The sequence below is a fragment of the Xenopus laevis genome, chromosome 9_10S (assembly GCF_017654675.1).
Source record: "Xenopus laevis strain J_2021 chromosome 9_10S, Xenopus_laevis_v10.1, whole genome shotgun sequence".
Taxonomy (NCBI): Eukaryota; Metazoa; Chordata; class Amphibia; order Anura; family Pipidae; genus Xenopus; species Xenopus laevis.
In genome coordinates, this window is record NC_054388.1 from 62,228,245 (window position 1) to 62,250,423 (window position 22,179).

The window sequence follows — 22,179 nt, forward strand, 5'->3', positions numbered from 1 at the left end:
TTAGCCTCCTAACCTTGATTACATATGGTATGCAGGGAATGCTGTGTGTTATTTTGCAACAGGATGCGCCGTTTTAATCATACCATTGTATTTCTCAGCCCCTTGAGGACCCAAAAGATTTCTTGTGCCTTTCAGAACAAAGTGAGTCTAAATAATCTTATATATATATATATAATATAATACATATAGATGGGCACATTGAGGACCCAAAACCAAAAGATCTCCTTGCACACTGGTAGTGTGTACTCCCTGGAATCTGGTGAGTCTAACAAAATGTTTTTAAAGGGAGACTGTATCTTAGCTTCAATTTTTTTCTCCTTAAGTAGTCCATAGGCTTCTAACTATTTTCCCTTGAGGACCCATCAGATCTCATTACAGAACAAAGTGGTAAGGATACTTTCTGGCTTCCAATGCGTTTTAAAGGCATGACTTTAATGGGAAAATATACCTGTAGATGGTTCAAAAATCTTCCCTTAAATAGCCTATGACAAATGAGCATTTAGTAGATTTTCACATGCACTGTAGAACAAAATTATCTCTAGATTATCCTTTTTTTGCTTATGTGCATTAATACTGATGAGTTGAAACTTACATATTGCTTACCCCAGGCTGAGCATTCGACTGCCTCAACAGGATATTGAGCATTGGCATAAGGAAAAAGTGTGTGTATGTAAGGGAAGCTATGTGAAGCCAAAAGTCCATACAAATCAGGCTGGAGAAGTAGAGGATTAGGTTATATTTTAATTTCTAAATCAATATTGCATACAGTATCATGAGCTGGTGCAGATACTGATGTAAATCATACTTGTTTTCTTTTCTCTGGGCAGGGGAGTAGTACTTTTAGTACTTGGAAACCCATTAGTCATCTCTGTAATCTGAAAAATGAATGAGAAATTGAAATTACTGACATAGTTTCCTTATCTTTATGACAGTGAAGGCTGTGTTTTCAACTCCTGTAGATGCATGACGCATCTTCTGCCGTTTTGTGAGCTGTAAGGTTCAAAACTTATGTTGGACAAAGTAGATTATTATTTTAATATTGTGCATCTTGAAAAAGAGAATAATTGAGGATAATCTATTTTATGCTACTGATATGTTTCAGATGTCACTGTATTGCACAACAGTAAAGGTCCCCATACATATGCTTATATAAACTGCTGACAGATTAAGTCAGCAGCTTATTGGGCAGTGTATGGGGGTCCTCCAACATGCTTCCACGATTGGGCAGGTCTGTTTGTTGATGCAGTCTTCAATCAGACCTCCCATATTCTGGTTAATGTGATCTGATCGTTGGGCCCTAGGGCCCACGATCAGATCAGCACGATATCGTCCAACTCAAGGTGGGCATATCGGGAAGCGATCTTTGGCCAAATGAGTGAATCTCTCTATGTATGACCAGCTTTAGATATGGCTAATGTATTTTTTGTCACTGTATGTAACAAAAGCTGGTGTTGGCAGTCATATATTGCTGGGTAGAACTGTTTTTCCCATTCTTAGATAATTCCCACCTACAGGCATAAGGGTTTGAGCAATGATAAGTACAACACCCTGTTTGCCATGGGTTTTTATGTTTCCGGATGTTGGTCCCAGCTATTCTGGGGAAAGATAAGATCCTCATCTGCACTAATTAATTATACATTAATTATACATATATATAATTAGCTCTTAATTGGAGAAAAGGTATCGCTGGGTTACTTTGTGACAGCCAGCTGTCCTTTGGTTATCTGCTTCACTATGAATGTGCCCTCCAACTTGGCCAAATCTTTTTTTTCTTCTCACTCTAACAGGTTACTTTATGTACATAAAGTCCACATATTTCCTTTTTGGATACTTCAGGTACTGCCACACTGTGAATCTTAATTGCATATATTGCCCAGGCCAATAACTAAGTGGTGAACATGGCTTATCTATCTTAAGTTGTTTATATGGATATAATACACAAGAGCCATGAATTACCTGTAAATTATATCCTTATAAAGGGTGCTTAGTGATGCCATTGTTTATACTCGGGGCTCAGTGATGTTATTTCTGTCACATGACTCACTGAAACTTGGGTATTATAATAAATAAAGTACCCCCTGTTGCAAAATATGAGGATATTAAAGGTCACCTTGGAGTTCTATGACCTGTATAAAAGCACTCGGCCTTCGGCCTCATACTTTTATATGGTCATGGAACTCCTCAGTGACATATAATAACCTTATATTTTTACAATAGGGGGTACTTTATTCACTATATATTCGCAGTAGTTGAAGCCCTTCATGTAACATAGTAAGTAAGGTTAAAAAAGACACACGTCCATCAAGTTTTTTTTTTTTAATCACCTAACTGCCAGTTGATCCAGAGGAAGGCAAATAACCCATCTGAAACCTGTCCAATTTGCCTCAGAAGGGGAAAAAAATCCTTCCTGACTCAAAAATGGCAATTGGACTAGTCCCTGGATCAACTTGTACAATGAGCTATCTTCCATAACCCTGTATTCCTTCACTTGCTAAAAAGCCATCCAACCCCTTCTTAAAGCTATCTAATGTATCAGCCTGTACAACTGATTCAGGGAGAGAATTCCACATCTTCACAGCTCTCACTGTAAAAAACCCCTTCCGAATATTTAGGCGGAACCTCTTTTCTTCTAATTGGAATGGGTGACTTTGTGTCAGCTGGAAAGACCTACTGGTAAATAAAGCATTAGAGAGATTATTATATGATCCCCTTATATATTTATACATAGTTATCATATCACCCTTATGTATTATAAGGAACATTGAGAGGATTGGGCTAAGCAAGACTTGTTCTGATACATGTATACTTCCAATACTTCCAATAAGCATCACACATTTGGATAGCTAGACAGACAGACAGTCAGTCAGATAGATCAATAGCTCTGTTACAGGACATAAAGTGCAGCGTCTTTCGACAGACAGGTGATTTAAGGGACTATTAAGGGCCTACTGCTCTGAACTCCCCCCCCAATCATTACCCCCAGAAGGAGAAACTCTAAAAATGCCTTTCCATACTTTATTTCATTGTACTGTGTGTAACATTTGTATATTAATATTTCAATATCATTCTATTTTGCCTCTTTCAGGATTAAAAGATGTTAAAGGCAGTTTTAAAGAAAGGCCGAGAAGGTGTAAAAGCCAGCAAAAAAGACACAGGTCAGTCATTTTTCCTTCATTTTGTTTTTCCCTCCTGTTAAGTTTACAAATTATTCTAACTACCGTATATACTCGTGTATAAGCCGACCCGCGTATAAGCCGAGGTACCTAATTTTACCTATGAAACCCAGAAAAACGTATTGACTCGCGTATAAGCCTAGACACAACTCAGAAAAGTCTCAGAAATATCAAACAGTCGGTTTAATGTTAAAAATCAAGCCATGATGCTTAAAACATTAATTCATAAAAACAAGCACAAGTTTAAAAAAAAATGTAATTGATTGGCCAGGCAGCAGCTAGTCGTACCCATCTCATAACAAAGGGAACAAACATCCCAACAGATCCACTCAATAGCCACATATATAAATAAAATACAGGTGCTAAGAGCAGCAGTGATAGATAGATAGATGATAGATATGGGGCTAGCCAGGATAGTACAGTATGTAGTAGACAGTAGGAAGACAAAAAGTTAGGGGCCACAGGGAAACAGTAGAAGGCATGTTCCCCAGCGACTCTACCCCTAACCATACAGAGTGGCTGCTTCCCCCAGTTACCGTAAGTAGAAGGCGTCGTCAGGAGGTGTCAGGCCCCGTCATGTGTAGCGACAGGGGGTGCCGGCTTTACTTCTAGCCCCCAACCAACTCAACTGCACACACAACATTCCACCACCGGGCCCAAGGCGGCTTAGAGGGAGGCGGGGGAGCCATTTTTACTTCCCAACCATCTCTCCTGAAAGTTTTTTTTACACGCGATCGATGCCGGCTCCCCTGCACTGCGAGGGAGAATAAAGAGCGACTGCGCCAAGATAGAAGGAAAGCACCGAATGTAAAGCCTACCTGGCCGCAAGCAAATCCGGGCGTAAGGAAGGTCCAGCGTAGAAATTCAAATCCCGTAATATCGGATCCCTCACCTCCCTCTCCCATAGCGCATCAGGACTCTGTGACTGACGATCGCCGCCCGGAGCAGGTCCAGGAGCTCCGGGCGGCGCGTCCTTCCCTGCCGGCGTCGCTCCCAAAATGGCGGCGCCCATGGCCGCCACGTGGGTAGCGGCGCCGGCGCCTCTACCCACGTGGCGGCCATGGGCGCCGCCATTTTGGAAGGACGCCGGCAGGGAAGGACGCGCCGCCCGGAGCTCCTGGACCTGCTCCGGGCGGCGATCGTCAGTCACAGAGTCCTGATGCGCTATGGGAGAGGGAGGTGAGGGATCCGGTGAGGGATTGGCGTATGACCCGCGTATAAGCCGAGGTCGAGTTTTTCAGCACATTTTGGGTGCTGAAAAACTCGGCTTATACGCGAGTATATACGGTAACTAGAACAACCTGGAGTAAATCAGCCTGGATGAAGAATGAGCCCAAAGTACTTCCAAATATGGAAATATGGTACATATATACCCCCAAAATATTGCTTTTAAAGGGGCCTCTAGTATTATTTTGTGACAGTTAGCTATGCAAACACGATATCTGTAAAAAAAAAAAAGTCACTTTTCTTATAAAAAAAATACTATATTCATAAAGAAATGTCCTCCAGTATCTTCAAAATCTAGGCGTGTGGATTACTTACAGCTTGTACTTGTATCTTATATGATTAATGGCATTTATTAGTCCTATCACTCCTCCCGCACCCACTTATTAAGGCTGTAAGCTCTTTGGAGCAGCATTTTTGGTTTTCATGACACCCGACTCTTAGGCCTATGGCACACATTGCTGTTTTCAGGTTTTCTCCCTGCTGCTTTATTTATTACATAAAATATGGCTAAAATAACCCCATACCTCCAGAAGCATAAAGAGAGCATGCCACCCGCCCCACCAAAAAAAAAAATCTTTAGAGGGGCTTGAAGTATATAGCTACCCCAGTCTGCGAACCCCCCCCCCAGTATGCAGTAGAGTAAAGCTGATCCCACGGTCTTGCCCCCCTGTTCTCTAGCCCCTCCGACCACGGGGGTCTGCTTCCTCTATAGTTACACCAGGTGATGTGGTTGCACTGGTGATTTTTGTCATTCTGAACACCCCATTTTTAATAGGCCTTAGGCTAGGGGCACTAAGGTTTCAAAAAAAATCATGATAGTGCTCATGCTCCCAACTCTATTGTTGCATTACATCTCTGAGCAAAGGAAATATGGTGCCGTAGTGCTCCCCTGCAAAGTACCATGGGCTGGATTGTTTTTTTCTATAGAAGAAGCACACCAGTATAGCGTAAAAGCTTTTTAGCTTTTGCTCACTCATTGCTAACATTTGGTAATAATTTGGTACCCCCCCATTACTTTTAGGTTTTATTGGCAGCTTGTGATAAATTCAACTCTATATGAAACATTTTGGTTGTTTTTAATCTGTTTAAGTATTTCACCTGCTTTCATTTACAAAAAATAATTTCTCTCCTTATCTAAGTTCAGAAAGATTACATAAACCATTCTTTCTCCCGTGGCTAAAAATATCACATTAATTGAGCGCTACAATCTTCTCTTTAAATTTCCCTGTTTCCTTTTATTGTAATGAGATGCACATGCAGTATTATATATTATAATTACTGTTACATTTCTGCTTGTGACCTCAAATCTTAAATAAACCCATGTGTGCTTACTTTGCTCTATTTTTAATTTTTTTTGGAGCAAGAGGACACACCTTTTTTATTTGTTTTTTTTTTTTTACAGATTTATAGTTGCCAGGCGATAAATGATACCATAAAAAACAATAAATGATACCATAAGCAACAATATAGAATATGAATTATAGACTGTGGGATCTACTTTTGGGCTCACTGAAGAGAGGGTGATGGATTGATATTCCTACAGTTTGGTTAGGTGTGGTAGAGCGTTAATTTTAAATGGGAACTATCGTTAAAATGAAAATGTAATATAAGATTCATCATTCTGAAATAAGAAACTTTCTACATACAATCAATTAAATATTCTGCATCGATTGCAATAATCATGTTTATATTCACTCTCTCAACATCTCATGAAAAAAGGAAATCGTAACAATTCTTTTGGATTTTCCACCAGAAAACTTGCCTGAAACCACAAAATCTTCTAATTATTGCACGAAACCCAGCACAGATCAAGATATCTTTGGGAATTCTCCCACTGACTTATACATTTGTAACAGTTTTGTCTCTTGGGAAAAGTTAGACTCACAGCTTATAGGGCAATTCACCTTCAGTAAAACTGTAATAAAACATAAAAACTAGAAAAAAATGTGTTCAAACATTCATAACCTGGCAAATATTGTAAAATGGGCATGGTATGACTTATATGCAGTTCAGAGATGCCAGATTTTCGGATTCTGACTTTTTCTATCCTCGGGGTATAATAAATCCTCTAGTAATTAGAGTGTGTGGCCACAAAATGGGCGTGGTCAAAAACCATTTCACCGCGCTACAAACGCCAACTTTTTTGTCCCTCTTTTTATTTCCAAAATGTTGGGAGGTATGCACCATCTCTCCCTACTATACCTGCTAATGAAGGTGAATTGCCCTTTAAGCTGTGAGTCTAACTTCTCCCAAGGGACCTGTTATCTTATATTGTTAAAATTACCTAGTTGCTTATATCAAAATTGTTACAAAAGTATCGTATCTAAAGCTGTGGCTGTTCTGGGCTCTCTGCTACAGGCCGGAACTAGGGGTAGGCAGAGTAGGCGCCTGCCTAGGGCGCAGTCGTAGGGGGGCGCACTTTTGAAAAGAAAGAATTTTTTATTTTTCATTTTTTTTTAAATTTCTTTAAGTTCTTCAATGCGGTGCTCTGCTTCCCACCTCCCTCTTACTTGCCCTGGCTGGATCTGGCACCTCAGCCTGCCCTCTCTCCCTCCTGCTCGGTTGCTTGCTCCAGTTATTAAGAAGAGAGTAAGAGTAAGCAGTGCTGGCTGGCACAGGTACAGATTGGGGGCAATATTTTGGGTGCTGCTGGCTGGCACAAGTACAGATTGGGGGCAATATTTGGGTGCTGCTGGCTGGCACAGGTACAGATTGGGGGCAATATTTTGGGGGCTGCTGGCTGGCACAGATTCAGATTGAGGCAATATTTTGGGTGCTGCTGACTGGTACAGGTACAGATTGGGGCAATATTTTGTGTGCTGCTGGCTGGTACAGGTACAGATTGGGGCAATATTTTGGGTGCTGCTGGCTGGCACAGATACAGATTGAGGCAATATTTTGGGTGCTGCTGACTGGTACAGGTACAGATTGGGGCAATATTTTGGGTGCTGCTGGCTGGTACAGGTACAGATTGGGGCAATATTTTGGGTGCTGCTGGCTGGTACAGGTACATATTGGGGCAATATTTTGGGTGCTGCTGGCTGGCACAGATACAGATTGAGGCAATATTTTGGGTGCTGCTGACTGGTACAGGTACAGATTGGGGCGATATTTTGGGTGCTGCTGGCTGGTACAGGTACAGATTGGGGCAATATTTTGGGTGCTGCTGGCTGGCACAGTTACAGATTGGTGGCAATATTTTGGGTGCTGCTGGCTGGCACAGGCACAGATTGTGGCAATATTTTGGGTGCTGCTGGCTGGCACAGGTACAATTCGATTCATTAATGTGTTGTAAGCTGATTAGATGGAAATGGTCATACAGAACGAGGGGCAGGGGGGCACCGATTGAAGCCCTTACATAGGGTGCCAAACTACCTTGGCCCAGCCCTGCTCTGCCAAAAGCCAATTAAGTTAAAAATGTTGTTTCTTTTTCTGACTGTTCAGTGCAGAGAAAAAACAGACTTTCCAGTAAGAACGAGGGACTGCGGTTTGAGCTGTCAAAAGGGGGACTGTCCCTCTAAAAACGTGATAGTTGGGAGGTATGATGGTGCCTATACATAGCCTAACAGTGTGGATGATAGTCTCTGGGAAGGGAGTGTGATTGTGGGATAGCAGGTATAGTAGGGAGAGATGGTGCCTATAGTAACAGTTGAATAATAGACTCTGGGAAGGAAGTGTGGCTGTGGGATAGCAGGTATAGTAGGGAGAGATGGTGCCTATAGTAACAGTGGGGTATAATAATGCACCCATTCCCCTGCCCAGCATAACAATTGTTTGTTTTGTGAGTGGACTGCCAGATATGTGAAAGGATGTTCATTTTTCAATAGAGTTCAGCTTTTTACCCCTGCTTGTTAGGGTAAGGTCACACTGGGAGATTCAGGGAGATTTAGTCGCCTGGTGACTAATTGCCTCTTCTTTGGGGCAACTGACTAATCTCCCCAAACTGCTTTCCCCAGCCTTCCGCCTGCTAGAATGAAAAATTGCCGGCATGACACTTGCGGTGCTTAGTTTTTCTGAAATTGCCCGAAGTTTCCTCATCAGGCAAGACTTTTGTCCTTAAAAATGACTCTAAATAGAACTTCCTTTGTTTAATGTGAAAAATTTCCGTTTCTGTTATGTTCTGTAATGCAATGCTTAGTTCTCTGTGCCTCTTACCAGCTATGGTACAATGTCGTTGAACTTCTGCAGACATCAAACAGTTGTACAATACACAACATACTGTAGGATTCCTGCTGGCATGGAAGCAGCCTTGCCTTACCTACTGTTAGACATAGCCTGGATTTAGGGGTTACGTACTACAGATTTAGACATGCCTTAATCCTTTTTGTTGTAATCCATTTGTCAGAAGATGGTGTGTCCTACAAGGGACAGGGAGTGATAACACTTTTGTGCATGTTCAGCCGAATGGGACTGCAAAGGAACTCTCCATAATAGGGACCATATTTGGTTTGGGATTCAAAATGGGTCCTGGCACTTCAATCACAAAATGGGTCCTGGCATTTCAATCCCAAAATGGGTCCTAGCCCCCCTATAATACAGTCTATCATACTCACAGATTACCAGTCTGGGCCTGGTAGGGACATCTGGCTAGGTTTTTTTTTTAAAGCAGAAGGAATTCTATGAAGAAAGCCCAGGATGGTTCCTAAAATTCCATATACAGTACATGGAATACTTAACACTAGAGACTAAACCTCACCCATCGGGTTGTAACGCACAACCAGAGCAATATGCTGATTGGATTCTCAAATGCAGACTGATTTTGTCCTTTTAGGGGCTCATAAGTGATGCCATAAACCTATACCACAATAGGTAATCCCATTTACTTAGCATGGCTCAAAAGGAACAGAAAGCCCTTGTTCATTAGGAGCCAGTTATGTATAAGTTTAATGTTTTCTATTAAACCTGTGATTGCCTGCTACTCTTGCAGCTTGAGGGTGATGCATATGTTCTGCACCTGCTTTATTGTTTTGCATGTATAGAGACCTAAGCATGATGCAGGCCACTTAGGAGGAAACCCCTATTGCAAGCTGATCCTACAACTGGTTTAACCTGAAGGAATGCGCCTTGGGCTTAATACTGGCTCCATATGTTTTTTTTTATTTTTTATATCCTTCTTTCTTATTGGGAACCATGGGAGGTCTGCCAAATTATTTAATCAAGAAAGGAATTTCCATTTTGTGATAGATCCAGACTGGCTCTGTAACATCCTGTCTGCTCAGCCAGTTGCTCAATTAGAACTATAGTTAGATTAAAATGTAATCAAACGTTTTATCATGTCTATGTATCAGCATGTTTTTCCATGTAACGTTGTATCAAAAGGATTTTGTTCTTAAGTGAACAGGAACACTAAAACATTTTAAGTAAAATATCCTTTCCAATATCAATCTGGCCATGACAAAGGTAATAATAATCTTAAATGTTTTACACATAAATAATGAATGAATATCACTCTTCTGGTTATACCACTGCATTTAAAAAAGATGATAGGGTGACAAGCACTGAATCAGCTCTTCGGTGTGCACTCGTGTTTCCGCTCCTTTATTTTTCTTGGCCTGCCAGACCTGGGTTTTACAGCAACTGTGCCTGTGGCCTTCCATTTCCTGATTACATTCCTTACAGTTGAAACTGACAGTTTAACCTCTGAGATAGTTTTTTGTAGCCTTCCCCTAAACCATGATACTAAACAGTCTTTGTTTTCAGATCTTTTGAAAGTTGTTTTGAGGATCCCATGCTGTCACTCTTCAGAGGAGAGTCAAACAGAAGCACAACTTGCAATTGGCCACCTTAAATACCTTTCTCATGATTGGACACACCTGCCTATGAAGTTCAAGGCTTAACAAGCTAATCCCACCAATTTGGTGTTGCCAGTAATCAGTATTGATTAGTTACATGCATTCAAATTACCAAAATTACAAGGGTACCCAAATTTTTTGCACAGCTAGTTTTTCACATTTTGATTTCATACAACTGAATACTGCTTCACTAAAAATCTTTGTTCAGAAAACACCCCAGTACTACTGGAAATGTTCCTGGGAAATGAAAGACATACCGCTGTTATCTTTTTTTGTTGAAAGTGGAGTAAATTATTATGCAGGCTGAGAATGAAACTTTTTCATATGACTGTAAATGAGCAGTTTCCCCACCAGCAGAGAAACCACTCTATCTTTCATTAACCTTAGGGCTTTTTGGACCTTTTAACATCACATTGGACATTGGATGTTTCAGACTTATTGGGATGTAGCCCACCCTCTGTCTGTTTTGTTAAACAGTAAAAAAAAAAAAAAAAAGACACGGACCAATTAAGATCAGCCGTTATCAAAGTGACATGATTGTAGGTCAGGAGTGCCAATCAATACTTTACTAATGCGGGGTCTACTTTTAGTAATGTTGTCCCATTATGATCTACATCTATATTAGTATTGTAGAGTTTTGTATTACTTAAATATTATATTTATGGGAAAACTTACATTGCTATATTTAAGAATGTAATTATTTATTATTAATATATTGTTATATTATTGTATAATTATTATAATTATTTATCATTATGAGGGTGATTTAGACAAGCTGTTTGTTGACAGTGTCTTGAGATCTACTGATCACCAGCTACAGATCTACTGGTAGATCCTGATCTACCTTTTGGGCACCCCTGTAGGCTCTAGTAGTAAATCTATCAGTAAGCTGTTACTGATGGCAATCTATGAACTATGATGATCAGGCCTATGGAGGCCCATCGGACAAAGGCTGCATTGACACAATGACATGCTCCTTGTCTGACCAGATCTTCAAACCTGCCCAATTGATATCTGACTGAGTTTAGTCCAGATATGGTTGAGCAGGCCCGTCGGTGGGCTCCATGCATGGGCCAATTAGCTAGCCAACTCGGTCTGGAGGGACCAAGTCAGCAACTTTTATTGGCCCTTGTATAGCCAACTTTACTTTTATGATATTTGCCTTAGATTGTTCCCTAAAACGTAGCAAAGACTATTGGAAGTGCTCTGCACATGGGCTCTGAGGGGTGCAATTGTTACAGAGAGCAAAAAACAGTATTAAAACTTGTTCAAAAAATATAGATTATAATTAAAATTGATTCATTATAATAACAGAGTTGCATAACAAACAGTATATTTCAGATATACAGTTGTATGCAACCTGGATCCCTTACTATATACAGGCTTTACCAGGCTTGATATTTAAAACTAGTTTCCATAGATTAAAAGGCCAAACATTATTTCCTGTGATCTGTGAGCATGTTCCTCTGAACATTCAGCCCACCCAGTTCTCATGCATGTTCTTTAGCGCTGGAGTTGGCTTTGATTTATTATTTGTGGCTGGGAGTTCCTGCCATTGCTCGATTAAAAGGGGATCAAAGCCTCTTGCTGTGTTTAGTGACACACAATGCTCATTAGAGATTGTGCAGGGTACACAGTAAATGTTAATATTACTTTCACTCCTAGGTAGGCTTAGAAATAGAATATGAGTAGAGTGCTGAGCGTTGGTTTGGTTGCTGTGAGAAACACTTTATAATATTTATATCATATACATATTACATAGTCTGCGGTGCTGGTGTGTTATGGTCTCACTGTTTTGGCCAACTCAGAGTGACAAGTAATAAGGGGTCATTTATATGTATTATAGATATTTCAAATGGAGGTGTGAGAAAGGAGTGTGAAAGCACATCTCTTAGTGCTCATTATAAAAACACTTGAATCCAGGGTCTGGCTGTGTGTGCTTAATGCTTGATTGGGCATGTTTGTGTTCCTGTATGCTTTCCCCTGCCTTGCCGTTATACATACAGTGCAGCCAAATACATGCACCTTTTTATTTATGTGTGGGGGGGGGAGGTCTGCTCTGTATTGAAAAACAATTTTTCCCAGTTGCCTTGGAAGGAAACTTTTTGCAACTATTTGATTGGTGTGTATTACCTGCAGCTATTTGCATTGTTCTGAGTGCGAAGGTATTTCAGTTAATTTGTCATGCAAGTAGTGCAGATTTTCACAGGCAACAAGTGACCCTGTGTGCTGTCATCCTTACTGTGTTTCAGCTTTCTGCCTCGGCAGTCTGTTTATATTCAAGTTCTGATGAAAGTAAGGAAGAAAAGAATGATGTTTTGCCCTCTGTTTCAAGTGAAAGATAACCCAGAGAGAAAAATCTCACATACCATTCAGTTTCTTTAATGTGACTATGGGCTCTATTTCTAAAGCATCGGAAGCAGTAATATTTTATTATAATATATATACATTCACTGTAAATCCCCACTCACAGGTCTTACAATTATGAAAAAAATATTTTATTTGTTGCAAAGGACTAATGTTTCGGCCTACCCTAAGGACTTTCTCAAAGTTCCGAACTGATCAAAAGACTGCCTTAAATCTACATACAGCAACTGTAACAATATCACATGATCAGCATCACAGACAATCACCAATTTAACATATAACCATGAATACATTCATTGTCAATATACCAACACTCCTTATACAAACATAAGTTAAAAACAAGACACACTAAAACTTTATATTTCCTGTATCTAATAACCATTCATTATAAAAACACAAGTTAAAAACAAGACACACTGTAACGTTGTATACTCCGTATCAAACTGATCACAGGCTTTTGCATTACTTATAGCCGTTAATGTTACAAATGTATCATTCACTGAGAAAGTATTTAACACAATGTATATATCTCCCACACTTTAAATCGGCTGTTAAAACTTAAATTGATTCATGTTTTTTATTGGGAGGTTCTATCTTCCCTGACAATACTATTATTACACCTTAGTTCTATCACTAATTCAGATTAGCCTAATCCTTTTGCGGCTTTTTCCTGCTAGTATGTAGATTTAAGGCTTTTGATCAATTTGGCACTTTGAGAAAGGCCTTAAGGTAGGCCGAAACGTTTGCAACAAATATTTTTTTTTTTCATAATTGTGAGTGTGGATCTTTTGCTGTGGAGGTAGCTACTTGTCACGGCTATAAAATGCCAAAAAATACCCTGTCATAGACAATACTGAAAAGGGTGGTGGCAGATGTGGCTACTGGGGGAGATTCGTCGCCCAGTGACAAATCGGCTCATCTTCGGTGACTAATCTCCCCTAAATGCCTTTCCATCAGCTAGAATGTAAATTGCCGGCGGGATGGCACTCTGATCGCTTCGGCTTTCCGAAGTCACCCGAAGTTTCGTCGTAAGGCTACTTTGGGTGACTTCGAAAACTAAGCATTCCGAGTGCCATCCTGCCGACGATTTACATTCCAGCCGGCTGGATGGCATTTAGGGGAGATTAGTCCCCGAAGAAGAGGCATTTGTTGTAGTGAATTAAAAGCATTGTCTATTTTTGTAGCCATGACAAGTAGCTCTGCGTGTCTTCACACTTAAAGGGTTAGTATAGCCCCTTGTTCAGCATGATTGCAATGTGTGTGGCTTGTGCTGAACATACTTTTGTTTGTTATTGTTTAAATAACAATAAAAACAGTTTTTTGTTTCTTGTGCTAAACAGGACAAACGGAGATTAATGCTACCCCATGTCTGGTCTCACGAGTTAGATAAGTAGATTACTGGTTTACAACCCCTCCCTTCACCCTTTGTTGTGACTGTTTAGTTAGCAGGTGTCCATTTCAGGCATTTCAGGGTTACACAAAAACCTGTCCAAACAGTATTTTGGTCCTTGTTGCGATCAGTAAGCTTCCGGGGCTTCACACAGCAGTTGTCATGGCAATGGCGCTTCGGGGAACTGCAATGGCCAGTAACTGGGCCGATTTTATTGTCTTCGCAGCCGGGACCAGAGGCGGCCTGCTTCAGCACAGCCTGTGGCCCGGTGGTGGGACCCCTGCCCTAGAACACTATAGATGTCATATTTATTCGCAAATGGTTGTATTGCCCATGTTTTTTCCTGAACATTAAAATATTGCATTGCTGTGCCCGTCCTTCCGTTTTTTGCGAATTCGCATTGAGAATAAATTTTCACAAATGGTTCGCAAATGAGACGGGTATTTGCGTGAGTGCAATAACTGTGCGAGGTTGTTGTGTGCGAAAATAGCATTGACAGTAACTTAAATTCACAATTGGTGAAAATGTTTTGCAAATATTATCTCCACCAACAAAATTGTGATGTAATTCAAACGCAGAGTTCGCACATAATATTCGCAGTTTGTGATTTTTGCCATATTTTAAAAGCTATTATAGTCATTCGCAGTGGGAAAAAAATTTGCAATTCTGTTTGCACACTCTTATTCAGCTTTATAAATGTAACCATGTACAGGGCAAATATATATTCACTGTGCGAACCAATCTGCCCTGCGCAAAGTTTATAAACGAGCCCCACTTTGTAGCATTCATAGCTACTTTCTTAGTTCTCCTTTAATGACTGTTTTCGGTTTCCACTAATCTTAATGGAAATTTTGCATGCTAATGAGTTTGAAGTCATGTCTCTCTTCAAAACCCCAAAGTCATAATGCATTGGCAGCCACAGACAAATGTAACTTGCTGCCAGGATCTGGATACATGTTTGTTTATACACAAAAAAACGTATTTGGGATAATTTTATGCAATAAGAAAGGAATTTTATACTGTGCTGCCAAGGCACTCACCCCGGGGGTGTTGGATAATAGAAAGTAAATAGCATTCTCCAGTTATTGGGAACATTAAACAAACTGGCTTCTCAGCGCTTGATTACATTTGACTTGGCCCTTAAAAATTGCCTAAACTGTAAAGAATGGGGCATTTCCCATCTGATTGGCTAGGAAACCAAATCATGCATTTGTGTACACCCTCACATGGGTGTGTCTATAGGGGTTGCTTGGGTCCTGATCACAGCAAGGAGGACCACCCTGGGGTATTTAGCTGTAGGGGTTGCCATGGTCATATTCATAACAGGGAGAACTACCCTTCACAGGGGTATGACTGGGTCACAATGACACCAGGGCCCTGAGACTCATAGATCCTGCTGATAAACTCAACTAACATATTCAGAGCTGTATTTCAGGAGGATTTAGGGAGGATTGCTCTGGGCAGCGCCGGATTTCACTTTTGGGCGCCCCTAGGCCGCGCGGTCCGACCAGGCGGCCGCACGGTCCTAGCGCCCGCCTTCCCAGCGCGCCGGCGAAAATACGCCGGCGCAGCTGGTGCAGTTGAACGGCGGCTGGGTGGCATGCCGCCCCTATTTCTTTGCTGCCCTAGGCCCGGGCCTATGCGGCCTTGCCGCAAATCCGGGCCTGGCTCTGGGCACTGTACATAGTAGAGCATTTTTAGAGCAGGATTATGCAGGTAGAAGAAAAATAAGAGTAAAGTAACACAAGTAGGAAATAATGAGCCTCTAGTCTACTGCTTTATCATTTTAGCCAATCCTGTGGCAGTTGTTGAGGGCTGTTTGAGGTAGTACTGGAAATTGTGGTCATGATGCAAGACCATTGATACACCAACAATTTGTACATTTTGACAGTATGAATTTTTTTTTAAGCAATGGTTAACCATATGGTTAATAAAGTACCAAAATGTCATAACAGACTATAGGGCCACCTGCATTTTCATCCCTTGATAAATTGCGTGAATTGTTTTGAATGAAGTCCAATTTTGATAGGAATCCTTTTCAACATCGCTCCACACACCCACAAAATAAAAAAATATCTGTAACTTAGTGCAGTGTGGGGACTGGAATGACAAAAACACACACATTCGTTCTGCCAGTGAATTAAATGTAAACCTAACAGATCGTTGTCATTACAGTGATGCAAAGCACACAGTTCCTGTGAATGTTTGCATGGCCCAGAGAATGCATTTGGGATGCCATTGTAGCTGAACACTGAGGAACAATATTGACACAGTTGCTTCAGAAACATGCCTGCACCCCAGGCAAACTTTCCTGTTTGAGCTGTAGAACGGAGGGAAGATAACATGCCTGGAGATATAGAAACGGATATAAATGTGACACTGATAGCGCTGGGGAAATAGACATGGAATATCACATGTGATTGAGTGGTGCCAATGGAATTAGGAAGGTAGTTACTCAGGGAGAATCTATGAGCAAATATGCGAAATAAGAGAAGCCTTGTGCATGGTACATACAGCAGTATGGTAGATACAGGGGTATTCCACATCATTAAGTTACATGCAGGGTCCTGCAAAAGGAATACTTGGTATTCCTTAGGCACTTTACTATGTACCAGCTGCTGGTTATCAAAAGGTTCATAGTTAAGCAACCCATATAGCAGCTCCTGCTCAGATAAAAGTGATATTAAAATAATCTCTTGTTAACCCCAGAAGCAATCATCAGGATTTCCAGATTGCTTGTGAGGCGTAAAAGACCCCTACAAGATGAGCATATCATTCCCTGCCCCCCTCTTTTCCTTCCTAGGCATTGACTGAATGGGAAACTGTGATATTTGGATGCCCGACTGTATCTTCATTCACCCTGGCACCCACAGAACAGAGGCATTTTATGGACCAACTAAAAGCAGAATTATTTCTTTACGAGAATGAAAGTGCCATCAGCTATTTGAACAAATTACCTTCTTGTACCATAACATGGCATTTAAATATGGCATTTGTCTCTGCTCTTCAGCCGCTATACAAATAGGCAGTGGGATTTGTGGTAAAATAAGGCAAACACTGTTTAGAAAATAAATGTATACTTTAATATTTGCATCCTGTTTTCAGTTTGTGTTTTCTGACCATAGGGCTGGTTATGGGTGTATGCAGTAAGCATTGTATAAAGCAGCCACCAGCAGCACTTCAGTTATTGTTCAACTTGATAGGATTTTAGCAGCTAAAGGGCATTTAAGGTCGTCCCTGATATCTGTAGTCCCTGCACTCGTGTACTTTGAAAAAATTTAGAATGCCAATACCTTAGTCAAAAATGGGGGGTTCCCAAATTTATTTAAGTGCTCCGGACACGCATGTCACAATCGAGGTCACTCATGTAGCAAGGCTGTTTTAGCTGCCAAGAGAGCTCAAACTTCATATTCATTTCTTTGGTTTTAGTATATGTTGGACAGGCACCTTCCAAATAGTGTAAAATCCCTGCATCTGGCAGGAATACCTTAAAAAAGAATACTTTCAGATTCGGCCATCTATGTAAGGGGTTTGAATGCAAATGATTGGTTTCCCGAAGACCAATGATAACTTGTATCACACGGGGGACCTGAGCAGTGTGCTTGATAGTAAATACTACACTGGTAGATAATAGTTTTAATATGCCTTCAATAGACCAGTGCCCTATAACTGTGCCCATCATTTGTTTTGGATGGGCCCAGCTTAGCAAGAATATTGAGCTGCTAAATGTACAGCTATTAGTGCCAGTTCTAGCTTGCTTTGCTACGAAAATATTATTTACCCCAGTTGAGAAAAACAGAAGTCATACTGGCCTGTCTGAAACTGTTTTTATTATTCACAGCCAGATTAAAACTCATAATTTGTTTCCTCTGTAAACCATTATTGCTCAAAATTCCATTAAATTGCTCCAAATTCAGGAAGTGGAGGCCACAGTACCGCCATAGTAATGTCTCCTCACATACTCAACAGAGCAGCCAAACCAAACAGTGCATGGAAAGGCAATCTCTCCATTATGGGGGTTTCAATTTTCGAGTTACTTCAGGCAGCCCTAGTAAATCTTTCAGCACCATTACTAAGCTCCAGCTCAAATATTGTATTTTTCTGCATTTGTGTAGATTCTGTGCAATAAATATTTGGAATCATATTATGTTTTCTCCACTTTTCTCATGCTTATTTTGCAGTTAAGCGCCACAAATCTTGGGTTACAGCCTTGTTTTACTAGACTTTGGGGAAGGCAACTTCTCTCTTTATTAGTCCACAGAATGGGAAAATAAACCCAAACTAATAGTCTGAGGAGACGAGAACTTCCTTTATTTAATCTGCAAAATGTACACGTGTCCCAACTGCTTCTCTCATCTTTTAAATTGTTTTCAAGATTGTGTGGGGAAGGCTAGAGAAATAGAAATGGGGATTTAATAAAATGTTTTTGATATGAATTTCCTTGATATGCTTTCATTGTGTATGATTATTTTCCTCTAGCGCAGGGGTCCCTAACCTTTCTTAATTGTGAGCCACGGTCAAATGTAAAAAGAGTCGGGGAGCAACACAATCATCTTTAACCACAGCCAAATAAGGACTGTGATTGGCTAGCCTCTGTGTCAGCCTATCGGTGGCTCTGTTTGGCAGTACATCATAGATTGTTCAGTTCTGTTGAAATATAAATGATGGGCTCTGCTAAAACCTATTTTAGGTATTTGTGCTCTACTCTTTTTTTTTCACGATTCCGATTGGTACAAAGTACCTTGGCTACACAACATTCGATTATCACATGCCTTATTTTAATATCACATGCCTTTAAACCAGACTAACTGAATATTTTTTTCTCGTGATTTGGTTGAATCTTTTTAGGTAGAATCAGTATTTGTGAAGATCTCCTACAGACTAACAAGAAGCCTCTTGGTGCAAGTAACATACTGTATGTACCTAGGCTAGACAGTTGGTTGTGTACTAGACGTCCTTGTATCATCTAGAATAGATGCTGGGAATTGTAGATCATAGTTGTTCGCTGTACTTTTGACATCTTCGTTTTAGAGTGAAACCAGCCGTGTGCTATAAAAGGAAGTCAGATTAATGTACTAGACATCATATTGAGTTAAACATCTATAAATAGAGCATGTTTAGATCTTTGCTCTCTGCGGGGTTTCCTGTTACATTGGGCGTATGGACTGATTTCTTTGTACGACCTTACCAACTGGGTAACAATGTCATCTCTTGTAGTACCTGTGTACTTGTAATAACAGTTATAACATAGACAGTGTTATTCAAACAAGATAAATGGTTCAATGTTAGCTAAAGTGCCAGTGAAACACTGCTATGTCATTGTTTCTGTGCAAAAGAGTTGTATAATACACAAACTGGTAAAAAGTATTATAAATGGTGCTTAGCAATGTCATCTGTTGTCATCATTATTAGTGATGTCACTTGTGTTACACGACTCATTCAAGTATGTCTGGTATAAGGAATCATCTACCTCTAATCCATAAAAATATTATAGACATGACCTCATGACTTCAGTCTCCAAATATTCTTATAATTTACAGTAGGGCTACATTATTAATTATATTAATATTTAGATGATAATACATAGTGATACTTAGAGTTCCCTTTATAACTTAGCCTGCAGCCTTGTGCCTTTATATGGACACAGAACCCTTATAATACTTATACATATACTTATACATATTATAATAATAATATGCATACAATATACACAATAATAATATACATATATTTTATGATGTCTTTCAAAGGTCAGTGAAGCTCTTGAGTCATAAAAATCTCTTGGAGGGTTACATCCAGCCTTTAGACCTCCAGTTGGACATCATAGAGAACTGATATAGTGAAAATGCTACTCCACTGAGTTTATAATCTAGAATAGGGATAGGTAACTTGTGGTGCTCTGTAGTCTAATGTATATAATATCTGGCCTCTGAATGTGTGGGATTTTCAGCAGATATGATCAGGACAGTAAAGTGTATGTATAATAACAGCCTTTGTAATTGTGGACCACCAAGTTCCATGTCCAAAGGTGATTCTCAACTTCTCGCCCAAAGTCAAGGCTGTTAAAACACAGTACGTTGTGACTCTTAATGACAGCAGCCTCATTTGCTCTATCAGCTTGGTTTGTCTCTGAGTAATTGGGTGCCCAGCTCTTCTCCTTTTATAAGGGTTTCTCCTTGTAAATTACTCCTAGGGTATATTTATGCTAGCTACAATATTGAGTGAAAGCCAGGGCGACAGCAACTGAAAAAAATAATAAATAAATTAATAATTTATTGAAAAACATAACATTTGCCATTTCTGTAAACATTAAATAACATACTCTTCAATGTACCGATAATTTTTATGTTTTATATTAGGTGAAGAACTTGCTCAGAATATTTTATTCACTGGTCACAATGTGGACTTTCCTATTGGTAGCTCAACCATTCAGGATGATCCTTATCATATGGGATTCTCTAAAGGAGTCTCTGTGTCATTACCGTCATCACCACTTTTGCCGCGCCAAGCATACTCCATGCAACATCGGGCACAAAAGAAATCACCGGGTAATCATTGTTTCTTTCACTTAATAAAAGATTGTATTGCAGGTCTGTAAAATTGTTTTTTTAAGAATAATTCTGACCACTTCTTGGGTTTTTGAACATATTCTGTATTGTTCATTTTAAACAAGTTCTTATGAATTTTGGTCCATAAGTGAGGCCCTCCGAGCAAGTATTTTAAACTGGTGTCTAATCAGCTTGATTGGCCATTTATTGCCATCTGTACATTTCCAGGCAGTTTGTTTCTTTGTGTGTGGCTGCTTAATCTGCCCACAGAGCTGGCTATCAGATATCCATTAATTATGGTTATCATCCTTATTATACATGTTTAGATTGCCAGAGGCATACATTAGGATATACAGTAGATTATTAACCTGTGGTTTGGGACCCTAATATAGGTCCCATGATGTTTATGGTGAGTCTCCATGATCCATTTTCATACAGAAAAAAAAAATTCTGCTATTCACAATAGTAATCAAAACTATATGAATTTAGAACACCTTATATAAAGTGTTGCCATCACCATCTTGTTATAATACAACCCTCTCTCACTTTTGCTCTGCGGGCATAAATATTGCTGTCTGTGTAGTGCCCCTGCTTCTACTCCCAGTGATGTTATGGAAAATATGTATGACAATTAACATGGTTGTTGTGAAACTGTGCCTTAGTTTCTTGACAGTGGGGTATATTTATCAAAAAATTAAGTTAGAGAGGATTTTTAAAAGAGAATTATCAATATGTTAGAATTATTTTATAAATACACCTTTCAAAACAACATAGAAATGAACGGAGAGTGGCAGAATTTCACTGTAGCAGGCTGTGGCGATCTTTTACTTCACACTATGATAAATATAACCTAGTATGCCCTAAAATGACATATTGAGTGTCTCTCTGTATCCACTATATGAGGGTTAGTTTGGGCTTTGGTTCCGTTATTACTGACAAAGACACTTAAAGCATGCCATACTGGATTCAGATATTGGGAATATGTAAGTTCTGCATTTTGACCAATAAGCTGCTAAATCAATCAGAAATGACTTTATGAAGCAAAATTGTTGGCCTGTCTGACCAAAATTTGATCAGGGATTGACAACATGTATGTCAGGCATTTTTAAAAATTCCGGTGAAAAATTACCACTTTGGGCTTCAAGTATGCAGTCTTTTTCTGATGGGACTGCATAGACCCCTATTATTATCAGATCGTTGGCCTAGGGCAGTGCTGTCCAACTGGAGGCCCACAACCCCCCCCTTGGGTGCCCCCCCCATATGAAAGTCTGTCGGCTGTGACTGCTAACCTTGGGTAAGCTTTAAAAGGTATTAGTACTGAGTTTAACTGGCTCCTGCATTGTTCACATCTGAGATTCAGACAGTTATCTACTGCATTGTTATCCCTCCTGCTTTGTTGATACCTGTAACACCTTTATTGTTCAAACCCCCTAAATCCCTGTACTGTTCAGACCTAGAACGAAAGTGCCCACATTTTTCACACCTTATACAAACTGCTCGAGGGTAAGCAGCATTGTGTCACTGTATGTAGCAAAGTATGAACTTTTCATTTTAGAGTTGGCTTGATAGGGTTCCCTTTCTCCTGCTGTATTCTGCCTTCCCCATGCTACCTGTGTGTGCCATACTCTGTATGCCATATGCTCCTTGTGTGTGCCACACTCTGCCTGTCCTATGCTCCTTGT

At 40.1% G+C, this 22,179-nt stretch overlaps 1 protein-coding gene across 2 annotated transcripts in view; it reads left to right on the plus strand.

The window, feature by feature from the left end:
- The window catches only part of LOC108702965 (protein TANC1), a 131,608-nt gene that overhangs the window by 34,046 nt on the left and 75,383 nt on the right, over positions 1-22,179 (plus strand). For both annotated transcript variants that reach the window (XM_018238793.2, XM_018238794.2), the window contains exons 2-3: positions 3,086-3,155; positions 20,309-20,497. In XM_018238793.2, the coding sequence (XP_018094282.1) occupies positions 3,095-3,155; positions 20,309-20,497 (250 nt within the window). In that variant the 5' untranslated portion in view covers positions 3,086-3,094. The remainder of the gene's footprint in view (positions 1-3,085; positions 3,156-20,308; positions 20,498-22,179) is intronic.